This window comes from Carcharhinus amblyrhynchos, chromosome 11 (assembly GCF_965287045.1).
Source record: "Carcharhinus amblyrhynchos chromosome 11, sCarAmb.v2.hapA, whole genome shotgun sequence".
NCBI classification, from domain to species: domain Eukaryota; kingdom Metazoa; phylum Chordata; class Chondrichthyes; order Carcharhiniformes; family Carcharhinidae; genus Carcharhinus; species Carcharhinus amblyrhynchos.
Window position 1 is genome coordinate 39,144,890 of NC_137334.1, and position 21,570 is coordinate 39,166,459.

General features: G+C 45.2%; 1 protein-coding gene across 1 annotated transcript in view; it reads right to left on the minus strand.

Annotated features, from left to right (window-relative positions):
• The window catches only part of itga4 (integrin alpha 4), a 134,296-nt gene that overhangs the window by 105,299 nt on the left and 7,427 nt on the right, over positions 1 to 21,570 (minus strand). Inside the window, exons 3-4 of the mRNA XM_080198886.1 lie at positions 1,382 to 1,488; positions 1,154 to 1,280 (exon numbers count right to left, since the gene is read on the minus strand). Coding sequence (XP_080055012.1) covers positions 1,154 to 1,280; positions 1,382 to 1,488 — 234 coding nt within the window. The remainder of the gene's footprint in view (positions 1 to 1,153; positions 1,281 to 1,381; positions 1,489 to 21,570) is intronic.

The window sequence follows — 21,570 nt, forward strand, 5'->3', positions numbered from 1 at the left end:
TGGGTGGGAGCTTCCGGATTCTACGGACCAATGAATTCTCATACTGCCAGAGAATAAGACGTAATTGGCCAGAGTAAATAATCCATATTAACACGATTGGTCCATCCTATTAAGATGGACAGAGTAGGCAAGCAGACAATTTCTGAAGAAGTATAATTACAGAATGTCTTGATCATTTAATGTGAGTAATTTGACCTGTCTTGAATTGGTCTCCCTTCACGGTGGAAACCAGGCCTGGGTCAATAAAGTACGTCTTCAACTAGAAACTACTGTCTCTGGCGATTTCTTTGTATTTCCTGAGCTATATTAATAAAGAGAAATCTCCTGTATAAAGCCAGCAAAATACATGGATCTCTGAAAAACTCCTTCACTAGGCCATGTCAGAGGACAGGTTAAGAGTCAACCACATTGCCGGGCATCTGGAGTCACATGTAGGCCAGACCAGGTAAGGATGACAGATTTCCTTCTCTAAAGGACTTTAGTGAAGCAGGTATGTTTTGACAACAGGGGTGCAACAAGACTTAAAACACCTGCCCCATAGAATTATTGGCACCTCCATCTGCATCATGAGATTGACAACTGTTTTTTTTAGAAGCCATACATGCACCATCAATAAGGCTCTGCACTTTAGGGAAGCCTGCTGCTTATTAGTATTGTGCCCACTCACATTGCTACGTCCCAAGGAGAGAGTGATTCTCTCAGTTATTTTGTGACTAGTAGGCTGAAAACAGATTGATGTGGCAGTCAACGGCGGTGACTTGCAAAGATCCAGTTGCATAGAAGTTATGCCAACTTCACAGTCACAAGCCTTGCAGTAGACCCCATCTATCAAACCAAGGCAACTCAAGCCAGGATAAATAGTCACCATACTTCCCCATTATTTCTCACTTTTCTTCCCCCACCTTATTTTTGATTTCCCTTCCAAGCATGATAGTTATATTGAATCGGTATTTTTCCATTTACTTTAGCCACATCTATATCAGATAAATGGGGGGGTGACCGCCACCAAAGGAATTGCAAAGAAAATCACCAATGGCATTCGTGTAAGGGCGTTTACCAAATGGGAGAAGACAGCATTGGTCTGTGAGGAAAAGAGAGTGGCTTATTCCAAATAATCCATTGAAAATAACCTTCCCAATAATTTTTTTTTAACCTTTAAAGCAGGGCACCAGAGGCAAATCTTGAGAAGGCTGCAAATCAGCTTGAATTTTAAAACACAATCCAAGAGGTCGTTTGGAATACTCTGAGTAGAATACATTTTTCCACCGATGGGCACAGGCCTGTTAAAAAAATGAACATTTTTATATAAAACATGTTGTTGTAATTAATTTCACATTCTAATAAATATGCTAAATAGGCATTTTGAAAAACATGCAGATACCAAAATGTAACCATCTTTCATTGGATGTCTTGACAAACTAACACCAAGCCACTGGTTATCCTTCTCTTCTGTACAATCTGGTCCACATTTCTTCCCTGCAGGAATACCTAGAAAAAATGTGAGTTATTTATTTCTCTGTTTGCATGTAATATTGCATCAACATAAACAGAAAAGCTGCATTGTCAATGCAGTCAAAACTGCACAGTGATTCACTGCCCTGACAATCACGACTAAAATACTTTCCACATTAACACACAGTTTTTTATATTCAGTGATACACATTCCGATTATTTACTTATTAGTGTCACAAGTAGGTTTACATCAACACTGCATGGAAGTTACTGAAAATCCACTAGTCGCCACATTTGGGCGCCTGTTCAGGTACACTGAGGGAGAATTTAGCATGGCCAATGCACCTAACCAGCACATCTTTCAGAGTTGGGAAGAAACTGGAGCACCTAGAGGAAACCCCACGCAGACACAGGGAAAATGTGCAAACTCCACACAAACTTAGGAATCAAACCTGGGTGCCTGGCGCTGTGAGGCAGCAGTGCTAAATTGTGCCAACACATTCATTCAGATCCATGTTAGGTTCAAGACTGATCGGAAGTGAGAAAGGCAGCATTTGAAATTAACCTACTGCAAAGTAAGTGGTAAAATTGCACAGTTGCTGTTAGAAGACTTTTCGTTCAAAAGGAGTGGGTTTTTGCCACCTGAATTGCATCAATATAGTTCTGCCCTGATCTTTTTCCTGGGTCAACTTAATTTTAATACTGTGGAAGTATTGATTCCCTATTAGGAGCTCACCTCACAGGAACAGGGAAGAAGAAACTAATAATTTCAATTTGGAGGTTGAGATATGTGTCGGCTATAGATTGCCATGTCACCACAATGAGACCTTGCACCCCAATTTCTGGTGATATCTTGGTTTGGGTATCCTATTGTCCATTACATGCTCAAAAACATACCTTAGCAAATCTCTACTCTGTACTGCCTGGCTCAAATTGTAAGGGCTATGATTGCTATGATCCCAGATTACACTATTATAGAATTCGAGTTTTTTAAAATTAATTTGTGGGATGTGAGCATCACTAGCTAATCCTAGAGTTACAGGGCCTTAATCGAGTGACAGTGTAGGAATGGCGATATAATTCTGTTATGGTGATATTAAAGTGATGGACACAAAATGGTTACCTGGCACACAAAATGGACTCTGGGAAGGGGCATTAAAAGGCACTGGCTTTGGGCACAGATGGTTACACAAAGAGTTAAAACCTGCAGTATCTGAATTGCTGCAGGAACTGGTCAGACCTGGGGCACTTTAAGACTTGAGATAAGAGCAGACCCAGAACAATGAGATTGATAGTAAGATCAGCCACTGATGGGAACATAAATATATAAATATATATTGAAACCAGTCATTGATAGAGGATATATCTGCATAAATGTATCCATTCAATGTACTATGATATGTTAACTGTCCATAGCCATATCTGTCTGCTTGTAACTATGTGTTAACTGTCCGTATTTGCCTACTCAACTTGTAACGATGTGTTAACAGCTAATGTCCATACAATCTATTGCCTAAAAGGTATAAAGATGCTCAACTACCATTGCGTAGTTGAGAAGATAGCTGCCAAGTACAGAAGAGTACCAGTGCTTTCTCCCAAGGCTTTGTCCAACATAAAATTGTTTTGTTGAACTTCCAAGTCTGACTCCGACGTGGTAAATTTCCCACAACAATTCCAAGTCAGCATGGTATGTAGCTCGGAGTGGAATGCATCTGTGGCTTGCATGCATCTACTGCCCTTGTCCTTCTAGATGGTAGAGGCTGTGGTTTTGGAAGGAGCCTTGGTGAGTAGCTGCCATGGATTATGTATATGGCACTGCTGCCACTGTGCACTGGTGGTGGGGGGAGGGAATTTTTAGGGTGATGGGGATGCAGTGTCGATCAAGCAACAAGAAACCATCCCGTCACAACTTCGTCCATCAGCACACCCAATAATAAGGGAGCAAGATTATCCTTTGTCGTGGATAGTGTCTAGCTTCTTTAGAGCTGCATTCACTTAGACAGGTGGGGACTATCCCATCAGACTCCTGACTTGTGCCTTGTAGATGATGAACAGGCTCTGGGGAGTCAGTAAGTGAATTGCCCACCACAGCATTCCTAACCTCTGATCTGCTCTTGTAGCCACAGTATTTATATGGCTGGTCCAGTTTGGTTTCTGTTTAATGATAACATCCCCATTATGATGGAGAGAAGGTTATAGATGAAGCAGTTGAAGATAGTTGGACCTAGGACACCATCCTGGGGAACTCCTGCAGTGATGTCCTGGGACTGTGATTATTGATCTCCAATGACCACAACCATCTTCCTTTAAGCTTGGTCTGATGCCAATCATCAGCGAGTTTATCCCCCACCTTGATTTCCATTGAATCTAGTTTGGTCTGTTTTGGGTCAAACGTGAAACATTGCTTTCAGGTATGAACCTACTGGAAGGTGTTAGTCTACTTGCTAGAGGCAGCATTTTAAGTTGTGGATTGCAGGACCTTGGGTGGCTGGGGTTAGAGACACAAGAGGGACTCCATTAGGATTAGCAACATGGAGACATGCATGTGTGACATACAAACACGCTGAACACGCAAAACCGAACATGAAAAAATTACAGAGAGTTTTTCTTTGAAAAACCTTGCTTCTCCGTTACAGCGGTGAAACTTTCTGGGACATTTATGACTGAGCAAAATGAATAAAACTACAGCTCAACTAAAAATACACCAACAACCTACATCACACCCAAGAAGAATACAATATACAAAACAACTGTCTTCCAAAGCACAAATGAGACAGCTGATCATTATTGCGTGCGATTGAGACAACTTGCAACCACGTGACTTTGGTGATGTTGAAAATGTCAGATGGAAGGTCAAAACACATTCAAAGGCCTTCCTAACAGTCAACTACACAGAAAAACACTCAAAAAAAGATAGAAAGCTGTCAGAATTTCCGTTAGCAAGATCGGGTTCTCTTTCAGAGTCCGGAGCTACTGAAGTTGCACCTGTCAACAGTGACTTCACGTTCAAACTCTGCGAACACTCACCATCGATCGTGTGTCAGGAAACCACTGGAGAAGCAGCAACAGCTGTCTCAACAACAGGGCAAGGGAATGTGGCCAATGTGGAGGTGAATGACTCTGAACATACTTCTGTGTTCTCTTTTAACAAGCAGCCACCTGTAGCCCCTGGCTGTCGGCTGCTTGGGTATAGATGCTCTCAGATTCAGGGGCATGTGTTAGTGCCGTGGGAGACAAAATATTCAACAAACTTCAGATAAATTACTGTGAATGCTGGAATCTGAAACAAAAACAGAAAATGCTGGAAAATCTCAGCAAGTCTGACAGCGTCTGCGGAGAGAGAATAGAGGCAACGTTCCGAGTCTGGATGACCCTTTGTCAGAGCTCAACAAACTTCAGGACTGCTCCTTTCTCTGCCAACCATGGAATACTCTGGGCACAATCTTACCGACCGTCCATGCCATGTTCCCGCTGCAGTGAGGTCAGAGAATTTGGGGCCCAGCCAAATCTCTGTTCACTGCAGTGGGATGGGAAAATCCCACCAGTGCAAACAGTGGTAATGTTCCAGCCAAAAACCTCCCCTTGCAATTAACACAAGCCACTGAAAATTCTTGGGACTTTGAAATGCCAATCTCGTTCAAAGATGCGAGAACAAATGCTGTAATCTGTGTCATGTCTGGAGAAATGGGAGACACTCATCACTTCGCACTCAGCACCAAATCTGCACACCACTGCAGTTACAAATACAGTTCTTATGCATACCAACAACATTCCTGAATAGTAAATGCTGATGACTTCACTCCTCTTGGCAAAAAAATAGGCAGAACCTGCAAGCCGCATGTTGATAATGTGCCCTCAGTCAGGTACTAATGTGGTTTCATGTCAGCAAGTAGATGGGAAAGGAAATGCAGAGCTGCACCATTACAGCCAGCAGATAAAGTACCCGTGAAATGTGAAGGTTGTGTTGGGAGATCCAGCCATTTCCTGTGACCAACACAAAAGTATCAATGATTACCATGAAGTGTGGTTCCCAAAGCACACATGAATCGGATCACAGCCATTCCCAGGTCTCTGTAAAGTGGCCATCTGCGAAGATGCGGGCGCGGATCACGTTAATGGCCTCACACCCGACTTGACCACACTTCGTGCAATGATAAAATAGGGCCCTGTGTAGTGGGCTTCCCGGTGGGCGCCAGTGCCTCTGCACATCTCCAGCCGCTGGATTTCTGGCATCATCAGCTCATGCCAGAAATCGGCGCAGAGCTGATTTAAACATTTAAATGAGTATTTACATCCAATTAGTGGGCCCAGGGCTGAAGTCTCCAGGTTCACTCGCCTCTCCTCCACCCCTCCCCCCTCCCAACCCCACTCCAGTGGGTTTCACAACAGCTCCCCGCAAACGGCCTAACACCGCTGGAGTGAGTGAAGGAGGCCGCGGAGGCCCCCCAGGAAGCTGGGGGCAAAGGGGAGCTTCCCCCTGGACATTGCTAGCTTGGCAGTGCCGGCCTGCCAAGGGGACACCTTGGCACTGTCCACTAGGCATCGGTCAGTGATAAGGGGGTGAGTCAAGAGCGGGCAAAGCCTAATGGACGGTGCCTATGGGGGATGATCAGTGGGGGTGGGGTCCCACGGCCACTCTGCACTTTGGATCAGTCATGATGTATGGCCTGCATTCTGTAAAGACTTGCATCCTAACCAGTATTCTGTAAACCGTGTGTCACTTTATATGCCCTTCTCTGCTCAGAACCTTCCACACACCAGACGAAGGAGCACCGTTTCCGAAAGCTTGTGGGATTACTATCAAATAAACTGGTTGGACTTTAACCTAGTGTTGTGAGACTTCTTACTTTGGATCAGTGACATGGGGAGGGAAGGGCTGATCGGGGCTGGCCATCAGGATTGGGGTTGGGGGAGGTGGAGAGATTGGTCTGTCAGGGACATCGGGGCAGGCTGGGGATGGGGGAGGGTCAGGGTTGGCTTGGACACACCCAGGAAGCCAGCGATCAGGGCGTGGGAAGGTCGGAGGGGCAGCAATGCAGCTTTGCAGAGCCCAGCTCAGGAGGCTGGCGGTGCTGACAGATCGGCGCACGCGCAATGGCCAGTTCAGCGCCCTGCTGTTGGCCTCTCCAGCGGAAATAGGCCCCGTCCACATATTTTCATCGAGATTCATGCCAGAGCACTCTATAATGCACAGAGTGTGGGAGATTCATTTTAAAAGTCCCGCTGAAAAAAACAGTGGGATTTGCTCCAGTTCTTCTGCGCATTTGGCACTTAGATTTTTTTTGGGAGAATCCCATCCGTCATGTTTCAAAGCACCAAAAACACCATTTGAACACTTGTACATCAAAGGCATTTGGGTGTCCCACTTCACGAGTCACTGAAAGCCAACATGTAGGTAGGGCAAGCAATTAAGAAAGGAAATGGTGTATGTTTGAATGAGATTTGAATAGGAATAAAGATGGTTAACTGCAATTATATATAGCCTTGGTGAGATCGCACTATTGCCTTTAGTATTGGTCTCCTTACAGAAGGAAAGATATAGAGAGAGTGTAACAGAGGTTCACTAAGTGAATTCCTGGAATGGTGGGATTGTCCTATGAGTGATGATTAAATAGACTGGCTGTTTATTCTCTGGAGGTGATAACATTCAAACACACACAATTCTTTCAGGGCTTGGCAAGGTGAATGCAGGAAGGATGTTTCCCCAGGTTGGTGGGTCCAGAACCAAGGATCATAGTCTCAGAGTGAGGGGCTGGCTATTTCGGATGAGGTGAGGAGAAACGTCTTCGCTTGAGGGTGGTGAATCATTGGAATTCTCTGCCCCAGAGGCCTGTGGAGGATCAGTCATTAAGCATGTTCAAGATTGAGACTGATAGGTTTCTGAATATTAATAACATCAAGGGATGTGGGGACAGTGCAGGAAAACATTGTTTAAGTAGAAGATCAGCCATGGAATTGGCTTTGGAATTTCAACAAAGGTAAGTCTCTCCAGAGTGGCAATTTGCTCGAGATTAGGAGTTTCAGGCCAAGGCGCTGTGTTTGCTGAAATCCCATAGAATGTGGGGAATGAAACAGCCAGTGAGGAGGATAAAGAAGGATCTTACACAGATATGCTGCTTAATATGTCACAAGGTATAAAATTGGCCAACCTATCCAAAGGTAACAACTTAAGTTACAGGGAAAGTTAGTGCTTCTGGAAAATCACAGCACAAACCTTCCCAGAGAGGTTCCCCAGTGCAACTTTTGATATCCCAGGGGAGCCAGGAGGTTGCAAGCCCAGAAAAATATAGCTAATACTGGGTACTGAATGCTGAATAGACAATACTCTAAGAGACAAGAGAATAGCCAATAGTTTTGTTAAAACCAGTTTCAATTGTACTCAGAAAGCAGCTGAGAACGCAACTACCTCCTGTAACTTCCTCAGAGTCAATGGAAAGTGTCCTGACTCAGGCCAGCTGAGACTGAGGGAGCAAAGCGTATCGATGGCTCCAGCGCTAAGTGCAAAAGGAGCAGAGCAAAGGAGAACACACCCCTTTTGCAGCACCAAGTGCCATAAAGCAGGTGAGTTTAAAGGTCCCATAGAAAGGAGGAAGGTAAGTAAATGAGATATGGGAGTACGGGGTTCGGACATTAGTCACGGCGGGGGGGGCACTGGACGTGGGTACTGGGTGGAGGGGGATCATTGGAAATTTAGATGCGGGTTGCTTGGGGAGGGGAGGGCTGGTGTGGGGTCAGGGGCTTAGTTGGGGCATCAGGGTGTCTCGAGCAGCCTTCGAGCTGTGTGTTTCAAACAGTTACTCTGAAGTTCGAGGCGCTTATTTTCCTTCTAACTCTTTCAGAGTAACTATGAATGTAAAGCTGGCAGAACCACCCGATGTTAGTAAGTTGAGTCACTTTGTTGGACAGTCCAATTTGTGAAGCTATGGCCACTTTTATTCAACAAAGCCCCATTGTGCAAACTGTGATTTCCAATTGGGTTGAAAAGTTGAAACTTTGAGAGCAGAAATCGCCTAGGGATACACTTTCCCTCACAGGAAAGCCTATTTGAAGGAGTGTACGTTGAACAGCTGCACACCATGCAGCTAATTTTAGTTTGAAAGGCAGAGCAAGAGAGCTGAGCTATTTTGAGACACAGGAGGAAAAGAAACCGGCCCCAATCATTCAGCTGCTTTCTTTCGTAGACAGCAAAGTGAGCATTCAGAGTACCAACTCTGATTGGACATACTTCATTAAAGTTAGGAGAGGTGATGGCCTAGTGGTATTATCTCTGGACTATTAATCCAGAAACTCAGCCAAGGTCCCGGGTTGGAATCCCACCATGGCAAATGATGGAAGTTGAATCCAATATATAAAGAAAACCTGGAATTAATCATCTACTGATGACCATGAAACCATTGCCAATTGTTGGAAAACCCCATCTGGTTCAGTGATGTCCTTTAAGTAAGGAAATCTGCTGTCCTTACCCGGTCAGGCCTACATGTGACTCCAGAACCACAGCAATGTGGTTGACTCTCAGCTGCCCTCGGGCAACTAGGGATGGCAATAAATGCTGGCCAGCCAGCGATGTTCATGATACAGGAATGAATTAAATTAAAAAATCAGTACAAATGGACTTGGACAATACAGTGTGTATAGAGCGGTTTGTTGGGAGACTGCACAAGCACACATGAGACGAGAGCCTGGACTGGGCAAGATTAGGAGGCAATGGAGATTTCCTCTGCATTAGTGAATGGAACAGCAGTGAAAGTGGATTACCTTTTAGCAGCAGCTGTAAGAATCCAGCTGCAAAGAAAGATTAAGAATATAGTGTTCAGGGGTGGCATGGTGGCAAAGTGCCTGACAGGACCAGGGACCAGGTTCAATTCCCGGCTTGGATCACTGTGCAGGGTCTGCACGTTCTCACCATGTCTGTGTGGGTTTCCTCCGGGTGCTCCAGTTTCCTCCCACATTCTGAAAGATGTGCTGGTTAGGTGCATTGACCCAAACAGGCGCCGGAACGTGGCGACTAGGGCAATTTCACAGTAACTTCATTGCAATGTTAACATAAGCCTTATTTGTGACTAATAAACTTTTAAAAATTCATTCTTGGGATGTGGACTTCACAAACTGAAACAGCACTCTCTGTCCAAGCCAGGATGGTGAGTGGCTTGGAGGGCAGTCTCCAGCTGGTGGTGTTTCCATGTGTCTGCTACCCTTGTCCTTCTAGATAGTAGTGGTTGTGGATTTGGAAGTTGCTGCCTAAGGAACCATGGTGAGTTCCTGAAGTGCATCTTGTAGACGGTACACACTGCAGCCACAGTGCATCTGGTAGAGGGACTGAATGTTTGTGGACGGGGTGCCAAGCACGCAGGCTGCTTTGTCCAGTATCAAGCTTCTTGTGTGTTGTTGGACCTGCACTCGTCCAGGCAAGTGGGCAGTATTCCATCACACTCCTGACTTGTATCTTGTAGATTGTGGACAAGCTTTGCGGAGTCAGGAGGTGAGATACTCCCACAAGATTCCTTGCCTTTGACCTGCTCTTGCAGCCACAGAGTGTATATGGCTAGTCCAGTTCTGTTCGGGGTAACCCCCCCCCCATGTGGGTAGTAATAGTTAGCTGTAATGGAAAGGTAGCTCGGGAGAGGTGTAAAATGGGCAACTCAACTAATATTCCCGACATTGAAAGCTAATCCAACTATTTGGTAACTCTTGATTGCTGTAAAACAGGAAAGTAAGGAGCAGGAAAAATAAACAGGGCATCATATTTAGATCCTGAAGGAATGAGCAGGGAAAATTCAGAAGCGTGCTGCCTCTTGTTAATTTGAAAAAGACAGAAGTGGTGATTGAAGGAGATGTTGTAGGATCTATGTATCTTTAAATAATCAGATTTGACCAATAATCAGGCAGTCTTGTTTACGGGCTAATTATACAGTTAAAAGCTAAGCAGCCGATCATGATACTCTTCACAAAATACTAAGGTGTAATTATAATATTGCTCATGCTATAGCATGTTTGTGGGTCAGGTAAGGGTCAGATCAGGCGGGTGAGACATCGCGTACTCAGCTCGGCAATTGTAGAAAGGGAAGTGAGATTAGAATTTGATTTGATTTATTATTGTCACATGTATTAAAGTATTGTTGTTTGCACACTATACAGACGAAGTATACTGTTCACAGAGAAGGAAATGAGAGAGTGCAGAATGTAGTGTTACAGTCATAGCTAGGGAGTAGAGAAAGATCAACTTAATGCAAGGCAAGTCCATTCCAAAGTCTGACAGCAGCAAGGAAGAAGCTGTTTTGAATTGATTGATACGTGACCTCAGACTTTTGTATCTTTCTCCCGACGGAATAAGGTGGAAGCGAGAATGTCTGGGGTGTGTGGGGTCCTTAATTATGCTGCCTGCTTTGCCAAGGCAGCAGGAAGTGCAGGCAGAGTCAATGGCTGGGATGCTGGTTTGCGTGATGGATTGGGCTGCATTCACACCTTTTGTAATTTCTTGCGGTCTTGGGCAGAGCAGGAGCCATACCAAGCTGTGATACAACCAGAAAGAATCAGTCAGCTGAGCTAGGGCTTTCTCATCTGGATTGTATGTCAAACAAAGGTCAAGTTGCATCCCTTTGAGGTTCTGATTCTTTCATACAAATATATAACTGTGAGGCAAACTGATGAAAATTAGTCAAGTGTTACACTGTGATAAGATATATCTCTGTCAATGTATGGCACAAGATGGGAGTAAATGTTGCAAAATATGGTTCTTCAAACAATGGCTTTAATACAAGTTACAAAAGAGTAAATGTGCGGAAAAAGTTTATTTTATTTATCACAAGGAAAGCTTACATTAATTATGCAATGAAGTTACTGTGAAATTCCCCTAGTCGCCACATTCCAGCGCCTGTTCAGGTCAACGTACCTAACCAGCACATCTTTCAGAATGTGGAGGAAACTGGAGGAAACCCACACAGGGAGAATGTGTAGACTCTGCACCGTGACCCAAACCGGGAATCAAACCCAGGTCCCTGGCAGCAGTGCTAACCACTGTGTCACTGTCTGCCCCAACAAATGTGAGCTTTAGACTGCCTACAAAAAAGGAGAAAATCAATGTGGGCTTATGCATTGGCTCAGGCCATGACAACAGACAAGTACTAACGCCACTTGGACCAATTATGCTGTCCAGAGTCAACTATAATCTAATAATCTATTGACAGCCGCTGGCTGCGAAAGGTGTTCTGAGTGATATCTGAACTGCATTTAGCAGTGAGTTCTGATCTCACAGAGGATTGAGGAATATCACTTTACACCAACACTTATCACCTGGTGGTGAAATCTTGTTTCATTCCACATTGTTTCACTCCATCCTCTGTTATCTTTGCTTCCTTTAATTTCTCCACTTAGCAATGTTTCACTTTATCCTCATTTATACTTTAGGTTTTTTTCCCTAACTGGCGTTCCAATTTTCAGTTTTATGTCATCTGCTTCAGGCCCCGACCTCCCATACCCTGCACTCAGAGCCCCAGCCTCCTGCACCCAAAACCTACCATCACCCCTTAAAAACAACACAGCCACTTTCAGCAATGTGGAATACAGATGACTCCAAATGCCCATCAAAACATGGTGGACTGTGCAGAGACAATACCATCTTGATAAGGAAAGAGTGATTGTTTTTATCAAAGATCCGGGGTGGGATTCTCCAGCCACACTTGCCTCAAGTTAATCCCACCCAAGATCAATTGGCCTTGGTTCCTCCTCCCCTCTCTCCTCACTACAATTCCCGTGATGGGTGGAATGGGAGAATTCCAGCCCAGCTGGTATCTCACACTCACTCAGACTCCCCACCTCCACACCACAACCCCTCCCCCTTTTGGATGGCTATTTTTGCAAGATCTGTGTGCATTTACACCGTCATGATGTGGAGTTGCCGGCATTGGACTGGGGTAAACACAGTAAGAAATCTCACAACGCCAGGTTAAAGTCCAACAGGTTTATTTGATAGTAAACACCACCAGCTTTCGCAGCGCTGTTCCTTCATCAGGTGAGTGCCTTTATATGCCATTTCTGATCAGAACTCTCCACTCACCTGACGAAGGAACAGCGTTCCAAAAGCTTGTGGTGTTTACTATCAAATAAGTCTGTTGGACTTTAACCTGGTGTTGTGAGACTTCTTACTGTATTTACACCATACAGGTCTTCATGCTGTTAAACTCAAGCTGGAGTGTCTCACAACTGGCTACAATGCATCCTCTCCTAAATCCCAACGCATCCGCATCCTCTCCTAAATCCCAACGCATCCGCATCCTCTCCTAAATCCCAACGCATCCGCATCCTCTCCTAAATCCCAACGCATCCGCATCCTCTCCTAAATCCCAACGCATCCGCATCCTCTCCTAAATCCCAACGCATCCGCATCCTCTCCTAAATCCCAACGCATCCTCTCCTAAATCCCAACGCATCCTCTCCTAAATCCCAACGCATCCTCTCCTAAATCCCAACGCATCCTCTCCTAAATCCCAACGCATCCTCTCCTAAATCCCAACGCATCCTCTCCTAAATCCCAACGCATCCTCTCCTAAATGTCCAATTTAAAATGCTGTCTGCTGAAAACAGACGTGACTTCCCAAAAGTTGTACATGGAAAGTGTTGATTCTCGCCATCTTGTCACCATTGTGTACTTCTTGAGAAGAAACAGTGAGAGTCAGTAAGAAGTTGAACTATTACACAGGCTGTTCCTTTATTCTCCTTTGTGATATATCAGCAGAGGTAATGTGAGGGAAGCCTCAAGTGGACAAAGTACACATTGCAATTTTCAATATATATGTCCCATCGTAGCCAACACATGATGCGGGTAGCCACCTCCTGTGTCAGGCTCAGTAGATGCTGACTTCCTTGTGCCCTGCTGCCTCTGCTCCCTTGCCTTGCATGAATGTCAGGGTTTGTGTTGCACTGTGTTTGGGTGAATAGCTGGAGGTATGAGATGTGGATGTGAGGCTGGCAGCACTGAAAGGTATGCAAGGGAAAGGTGGTGTGTCTGCAGGTTAGGTGCAAGTCCAGAGTATCACTGGGTGAGTGATGGAGTGTGCTACGTTGAGCAGTTCCAAAGATGGTCGGCAGAATATTTTACATGAATGTATTCACTGACCCTGACCACGCACCTTTTTTAAAATTCATTTGTGGGACATGAGCATCGCTGGCTGGCTAGCATATATTGCCTATCCATAGTTGCCAGAGGGCAGTTGAGAGCCAATCACATTGCTATGGCTCTGGAGTCACATGTAGGCCAGACCAGATAAGGTCCACAGATTTCCTTCCCTAAAGGACATTAGTGAACCAAATGGGGTTTTCCAAAATTAACAATGGTTTCATAGTCATCAGTAGATTCTTAATTCCAGATTTTTTTATTGAATTCAAATTCCACTGTCAGCCATGGTGAGATTCAAACCTGGGTCCCCAGAACATTAGCTGAGTTTCTGGATTAATAACCCAGTGATAATACCATTTGACCATCGCCTTCCTGCTATTCTAGTTACAGTACTGCCACATCCAGGGTGCAGACTCCAGGAATTGACCTTTCACCTGCACCCGTTCTATATAGCTCCTCAAAATCCCATGGGATCATGAGGTTTTCCTTCTTGTCCACCTGTAACCACTAATGCCTCGAAGGCTGTATTCCTCAGTTTGGATCCCTTCATGCTTCCTGGTGTTCAGCTTGTAAGAATTTCCATTACAGGAATTTCTTTTCAAGCTCCTTTTCAAAGTGCCTCCTGCTGTGTAGAGAACTCGTCAGCAGTATTTCAGATGAAGAAAGCAGGGCAAGTGGGCAGCAAATTGTGCCACAATCGTTCGGGTGAGACAGAAAAATGAATTTCAGGTCTCATCCTTCTCCATTTGCCCATACCATTGTGCCCAAAACAAATCTGGGACACAAGGACAAAAAAAAAATTCATACGTTTGTAAGATATAGGAGCAGAATTAGGCCATTCGGCCCACCAAGTCCACTCCGCCATTCGTTCATGACTGATATGCTCCTCATTCCCACTTTCCTGCTTTCGCCCCATAATCCATCACCCCATTACCAATTAAAAATCTGTCCGACTCCTCCTTAAAATTAATCACTGTCCCAGCCGCACTTTGGAGTAGCGAATTCCACAGATTCACAATTTTGTATCAGAAGGCTTTTCTCAACATTGCGTAAGCGTTTGAAAAGCTTTCATAGCTGGGCCTGGGAAAGTAATGTTGAGTTCTTTATGCCTGCGCCAGGTCTTTGTTTCAAGGAGATGGATCAGATTGGCTGGGTAACATCTCTTCACCACTCTTGCACGTTCTCCTCGTGTCTGCGTGGATCTCCTCCCACAGTCCAAAGATGTGCAGGTTAGGTTGATTGGCCATGCTAAGAAATTGCCCCTTAGTGTCCAGGGATATGTAGGTTAGAGGGATTAGTGGGTATAATATGTAGGGATATGGAGATAGGGCCTGGGTGGGATTGTGTTTGGTGCAGACTCGATGGGCCGAAGGGCGTCTTTCTGCACTGTAGGGTACTATGATTCTAAGATGTTACTTTTCTTGGTGTTGCTGCACGCGAACAGGGAAGTGCTATTATCTGATTGCAGTGCAGCAGTTTGGCTCGAGATGCAGCAAGTTCTGATAATGGGGCAATTCTGCATCTCTTCTGCACCTTATCACAACCCACAGTCTTTTCTGTGTCCACTGCACAGGGCCACTTCCAATGTCATGCAGAGTGAACCCATCATTAGCAGGTTCACTATTTATCTACAGTATGACAAGAGTTCCTCTCTTCACCGTCACTCCGACTCAAGATGTGGAGATGCTGGCATTGGACAGGGGTAAACACAGTAAGAAGTCTCACAACACCTGGTTCAAGTCCAACAGGTTTATTTGGTAGCAAAAGCCACTAGCTTTCTGAGCGCTGCCCCTTCATCAGCTAAGTGGGAGATCTGTTCACAAACAGGGCATATAAAGACACAAACTCAATTTACAAAATAATGATTGGAATGCGAGTCTTTACAGGTAATCAAGTCTTGAAGGTACAGACAATGTGAGTGGAGAGAGCATTAAGCACAGGTTAGTAAGTGAGATGTTGCAAGCCCAGGCAAGTCATGAAGGTTACAGATAGTGCGATATGAACCCAAGATCCCTGTTGAGACCATCCTCATGTGTGCGCAACTTGGCTATCAGTCTCTGCTTAGCAACTCTGTGCTGTCGTGTGTCTTGAAGGCAGTCTTGGAGAATGCTTACTCGAAGATCAACGGTCGAATGCCCATGACCCCAACAGAAAGACAACATTCTTGCCTGTTGATTGTCGAGCACTGTTCATTCATCCGTTGTCATAGCATCTGCATGGTCTCCCCAATGTACCATGCTTCGGGACATCCTTTCCTGCAGCGTATCAGGCAGACAACGTTGGCTGAGTTGCAAGAGCGTGTACCGTGTATCTGGTGGATGGTATTCTCACGTGAGATGATGGCATCCGTGTCGATGTCCTAGCACCGAGGTTGCTGTGGCAGAGTTGTGTGGTGTTGTAGTCACTGTTCTCCTGAAGGCTGGGTAGTTGGCTGCAAACAATGGTCTGCTTTAAGTTGTGCAGTTGTTTGAAGGCAAGAAGTCGGGGTGTGGGGATGGCTTTGGCGAGATGTTCATCTTCATCAGTGGCATGTTGAAGGCTCCGGGGAAGTACTGGATGACGAAGGGTACTCTGTCCACTGTGTCCGGTGTTTGTCTTCTGAGGAGGTTGGTGCGGTTTTTCGCTGTGGCGCATCGGAACTGTCGATCGATGAGTCGAGTGCCATATCCTGTTCTTATGAGGGCATCATAAGAACAGGAACCTCATAAGAACAGGATATGGTGCTCGACTCATCGATCAACAGTTCCGATGTGCCACAGCGAAAAACCGCACTGACCTCCTCAGAAGACAAACACGGGACACGGTGGACAGAGTACCCTTCGTCATCCAGTACTTCCCCAGAGCAGAGAAGCTTTGGCATCTTCTCCGAAGTCTTTGACATATCATTGATGAAGATGAACATCTTGCCAAGGCCATCCCCACACCCCCACTCCTTGCCTTTAAACAACTGCACAACCTCAAACAGACCATTGTTCGCAGCAAACTACCCAGCCTTCAGGAGAACAGTGACCACAATACCACACAACCCTGCCACAGCAACCTCTGCAAGACATGCCGGATCATTAACACGATGCCATCATCTCACGTGAGAACACCATCCACCAGGTACATGGTACACACTCTTGCAACTTGTTGTCTACTTAATATGCTGCAGGAAAGGATGTCCCGAGGCATGGTACATTGGGGAGACCACACAGACACTATGACAACAGATGAATGAACACTGCTCGACAATCACCAGGCAAAAGTGTTCTCTTCCTATTGGGGAACACTTCAACAGTCATGGGCATTCGGCCTCTGATCTTGGGTAAGCATTCTCCAAGGCGACCTTCACGACACACAACAACGCAGAATCATTGAGCAGAGACTGATAGCCAAGTTCGGTACACGAGGACAGCCTCAACCGGGAACTTGGGTTCATGTCACACTATCTGTAACCCCCACAACTTGCCTGGACTTGCAAAATCTCACTTACTGTCCTGTCTGGAGACAATACACATCTCTTTAACCTGTGCTTAACGCACTCTCCACTCACACTGTCTGTTCCCTTTAAGACTTGACTGCCTGTAAAGACTCGCATTCCAACCATTATTTTGTAAATTGAGTTTGTGTCTTTATATGTCCTGTTTGTGAACAGAACTCCCACTTAGCTGAAGCGGCAGCGGTCCGAAACCTAGTGGCTTTTGCTACCAAATAAACCTGTTGGACTTTAACCTGGTGTTGTGAGACTTCTTGCTGTGTTTACTTCCACTCGACGCATCGTTACTGCTGCTCCCAACTCTGCTGGCCTATCGTACATCTTTCCTTTTTCCCGAATCTCATTTCCCAGTCTCATAATGGACAAGCTGCCTCCGAGACAATGTGACTGTAAATGAAGTAGGCTCATCTCTTCTTGAGAAACTGAGATTCTTCAAGCTAGAAGTCGTTTTTGTAGCTCTTCTTTGAACCTTTCAGACCACTGTATCACCCACCACGTAACGGCCCAAAGCTCAGCACAGTACTTCAGATGCAGTCTCATCAGGAACCAGAATAATAAGAGATCCTTTGATTTGTGCTGAATAGTAACTTAGTCCAAATTGTTAAATCGACAGGGCTTCTCTACACAAGTCATGAACCTGTTCTGGGCATAATAAAACCTGTAATACAACACTCCTTTAGTGTTATTCCCTGTCATTGATAGTCTATGCCATGCAGATCCTATTGACATGTAGTACATTAAAAATCACAGAAACTCCATAGTGCAGGAGGAGCCATTTGGCCCAATGATCCAGCATCGACAATAATCCTATCCAGGCTCTATCCCCGTAATCCCAAAGATTTACCCCATTAATCCCTCTCACCTATGCATCCCAGGGCACTAAGGGGCAATTTAGCAGGGCCAATGCGCCTAACCCGCACATTTTTGTACTGTGGGAGGAAACCAGAGCACATGAAGGAAACCCAGACAGACACAGGGAGGACGTGCAGACTCTGCACAGACAGTGACTCAAGCCAGAAATCGAACCCAGGAGCAACGATAACAACATGGTCACCGTGCCGCCCATGTGTGTTATTTACCATTTTGGCGGTTAGCATGTGGCAGGTTCCAAGTAGCTTCACTCGAATGACAGATCGTTCAAAGATACACATACCTCTGCCCCCAAGGCATCCTTCCACACAATGGCATGGAGTCTATTCTGGGTCAAAATGTGGGAAGCTTCTCAATGTGGAAGCCTATCCTTTGCTTGCAAATTTTCATCTTCATATTGAAATCTGTGGCCTCAAAGTTACTAACAAAACATTGTCAATGCGGTGCATTCTCGGAACTCAGCTGTGCTGCAAAGAAATAGGAGCAGGTCATTGGGCCCCTCGAGTCTGCTTCGCCTTTTAATATGACGGAGGATCTTCAACCTCAACTCCACTTTTCTACTGGATCCCATACCTTAAAGTCCAAAAATATATCAACCTCAGCTTTGAATATACTCAGTCCTGGCAGCTCTCTGTAGTAGAGAATTCCAAATATTCACAACCCTCTTCACATCTCAGTCATAAACAGCTGGCACCTAATCGTGAGATTATTCCCCCTACCTCTGCATTCTCCAGCCAGGGGAACCACCCTCTCAGCATCAACCCCACCAAGATGTCATAAAACCTTATGGGGGTGATCTTATGAAAACATTTCAAAATCCAGGACAAGCGTGAAAGAGAGTTTCTGAGCGATTTTTGGGTATGTTGAAATCTGCAATCTTATGCACTTGCATGTGAAAAATAAAACAGCAAAAATGTTTCTCGCCTGTAGGGGGAGAGGTGGGGCTTACATCACCCGAACTCTGCCTCTTTCAGCCAGCCTCCATGGCCTCAAGCGGCCATCTTCCCCAAACACTGCAGAGGCCCAGAAATGGTGTGAGGCTGACCGCACCAGATCTGGTGCCAGTAAGATCAGGAGAGGTGAGAATTCTGGCAAATGATCTCTCGGCTCTCGCACGATCTTACTGGCTCATCCCAGCTATCAGTCGGCGGGGCATGATGGTATGATCACTTCCTATATGTTTCCACTCCAGAGAACATAGGTCCATTACACACATTATCCCCTCATAAACAGCCCTCTCATTCAAGAATCCATATAATTAATCTTTATTACACTCCCTTTATGTCTTTTAGCTTACAAGGCCAAAATTTTACACAGTAATGTAGGTTACATTAAAGCTGATACAACTGCATCAAGACTTAATTGCCTCAGTGCTCTAATATCCTTACACTAAAGGTCAATGTGGTCAATGGTCACGGCGACATCCCAGCTTGAAAATGACCCATTTATTCCTACTCTCTAATTTCTGGCATTTGACCAGCGCCACGTGACAAAAGTGGTTAGCTCTGCTGCCTCACAGATCCAGGGATTTGGGTTCAATTCCAGCCTCGGGTCACTGACTGTGTGGAGTTTGCACGTTCTCCCCATGTCTACGTGTATTTCCTCTATGTGCTCCAGTTTCCTCCCACGGACCAAAGATGTGCGGGTTAAGTTGATTGGCCATGATAAATTGCCCTCTAGTGTCAGGGAGACTAGGTAAATAGGTGAGATAGGGCCTGGGTGGGATTGTTGTCGGTACAGACTCGATGGGCCAAATGGCCTCTTTCTGCCTGAAGGGATTCTGTGATTGAAAGCAGGTTATTACATAATCCCCAACCCTACAAGCTCTTATTTTACACAACAACCTTTCACATGACATTTTATTGAATGCCTTTTACAAATTCAATAAGCCTACATCAAATGGGCCTACCCAGCAAATTACATCTTCAAAATAAACAGATTTGTCAAACATTATTTTCATTTCGTAAAGCCATGTTGATTTTGCGTGTATACATTATGATTTTCTAACTGCACGGTTACCTTTTCCCTGATAATGGATTCCAGCCCTTCCCAATGATTGATGCCCAGCTAACTGGCTTGCAGTTCCCTGTTTTCACTCTCCTTCCTCCCCCTGAATAACGGTGTGAGATTTGCTACTTTTCAACTCACTGCGACTGTTCCAGCATATAGGAAATTAGTGAATTTGGCCAAAAACGTGGGTTTTAAAGAAGGATCTTAAATGTTGGGCAACATGGTGATTAAAACTGGCACCTCAACTCCAGGGACCTGGGTTCAATTCTGGCTTCGGGTGACTTTGCACTTTCTCCTCGTGTCTGTGTGGGCTTCCTCTGCATGCTCCGGTTTCCTCCCACAATCCAAAAGATGTGCAAGTTAAGTGGATTGACTTTGGTTAATTGCCTCTTAGTGTACCTAGGTGTGTAGGTTAAGGGAAATGCGGCAAGTTATGGGGATAGGGGACAGGGCAAGGGGGGGGGCAGTGGTGGGCTGTGGAAGATTCTCAGTCTGTAGTTAGTGCAGGCCTGATGGGCCAAATGGCCACTTCTGCATTGTAGGGGTTCTGTGATAAAGGAAGAAAAAGAAGCGGAGACTTTAGGATAGTAATTCCAGGACTTAGGATCTAATTAGCCAAAAGGCAAAGCCAACATTTAGTGGAGGAATTAAAACCAGGAAAGCTGAAGAGGCCAGAATTCGAGGCGCACAGATATCTGACAGAGGTTATGGGGCTGGAGGAAATTACTGAAAGAGAAAGGGGCAAAGGGAATGGAGAGATTTGAAAGCAAGGGTGAGAATTTAAAACCAGAGGCATCGCTTACCTAGGAACCAATGTAGGTCAGTGATCGCAGGGCTGAGGGATCGATGGAACCAGGGAGGAATAAGGGGGCAGCGGAGCTTTGGATGATTCAAGTTTAGAATGTGGGAATCTAGTCTGCAGCGTGACTGAACAGTCAATCCTAGATTCATTAAAAGCATGATTAAGATAAGTAACTGGTCTACTTTCTCCCACATGGTTTGATGTTATGTCTTGTTTCAGAATACCTTTCTGAAGCACTTGGGATTTTTTCTTTCACGTTAAAGGCATTAGTCTAAGTTGTTGCTGCAGTGAAACCCTCAATAAGCAATCCACAGAACTAGCATCTTGTATTTACATAACCAAAACTGGGCCCATTGCTGCAGAAACAGAATAGATGCTGCAGATGCGAGTGAATCTGCAATGACAGGGCACTTTGGAGTCTGTGATTGTGTGGCATTATATTGCAGCTAACAGCAATCTTCTAACGTCTGAGCATCTGAAGAGAATAAAATAATTGTTTTATTATTTTCAAAATGTTACTGTGCAATTGGGCATTTTTGATTGCTCAACTGCTTATCTTCCGATGTGGTTGAAAATACAACTGAAAGTCATCTGTTTCCTGACTCAACACATCAAAGGAAAAAAAAATCCCTCAAGAAAGACAACAGCCCGTCTAGAGTCTACAGTCAGAATTCGACAACGTGTTCACCTATTTAATGCCGAGCACCTCACTGAGCCTTGCCAACCCCCCACTACCCTCACCACCCTCCCACTACCCTCACCGACCCCCCTACCCTCACCGACCCTAGACCATAACCCTCACCAACCACCCTACCCCTCCCTGACCATGCCAACCCTCCCCAACTG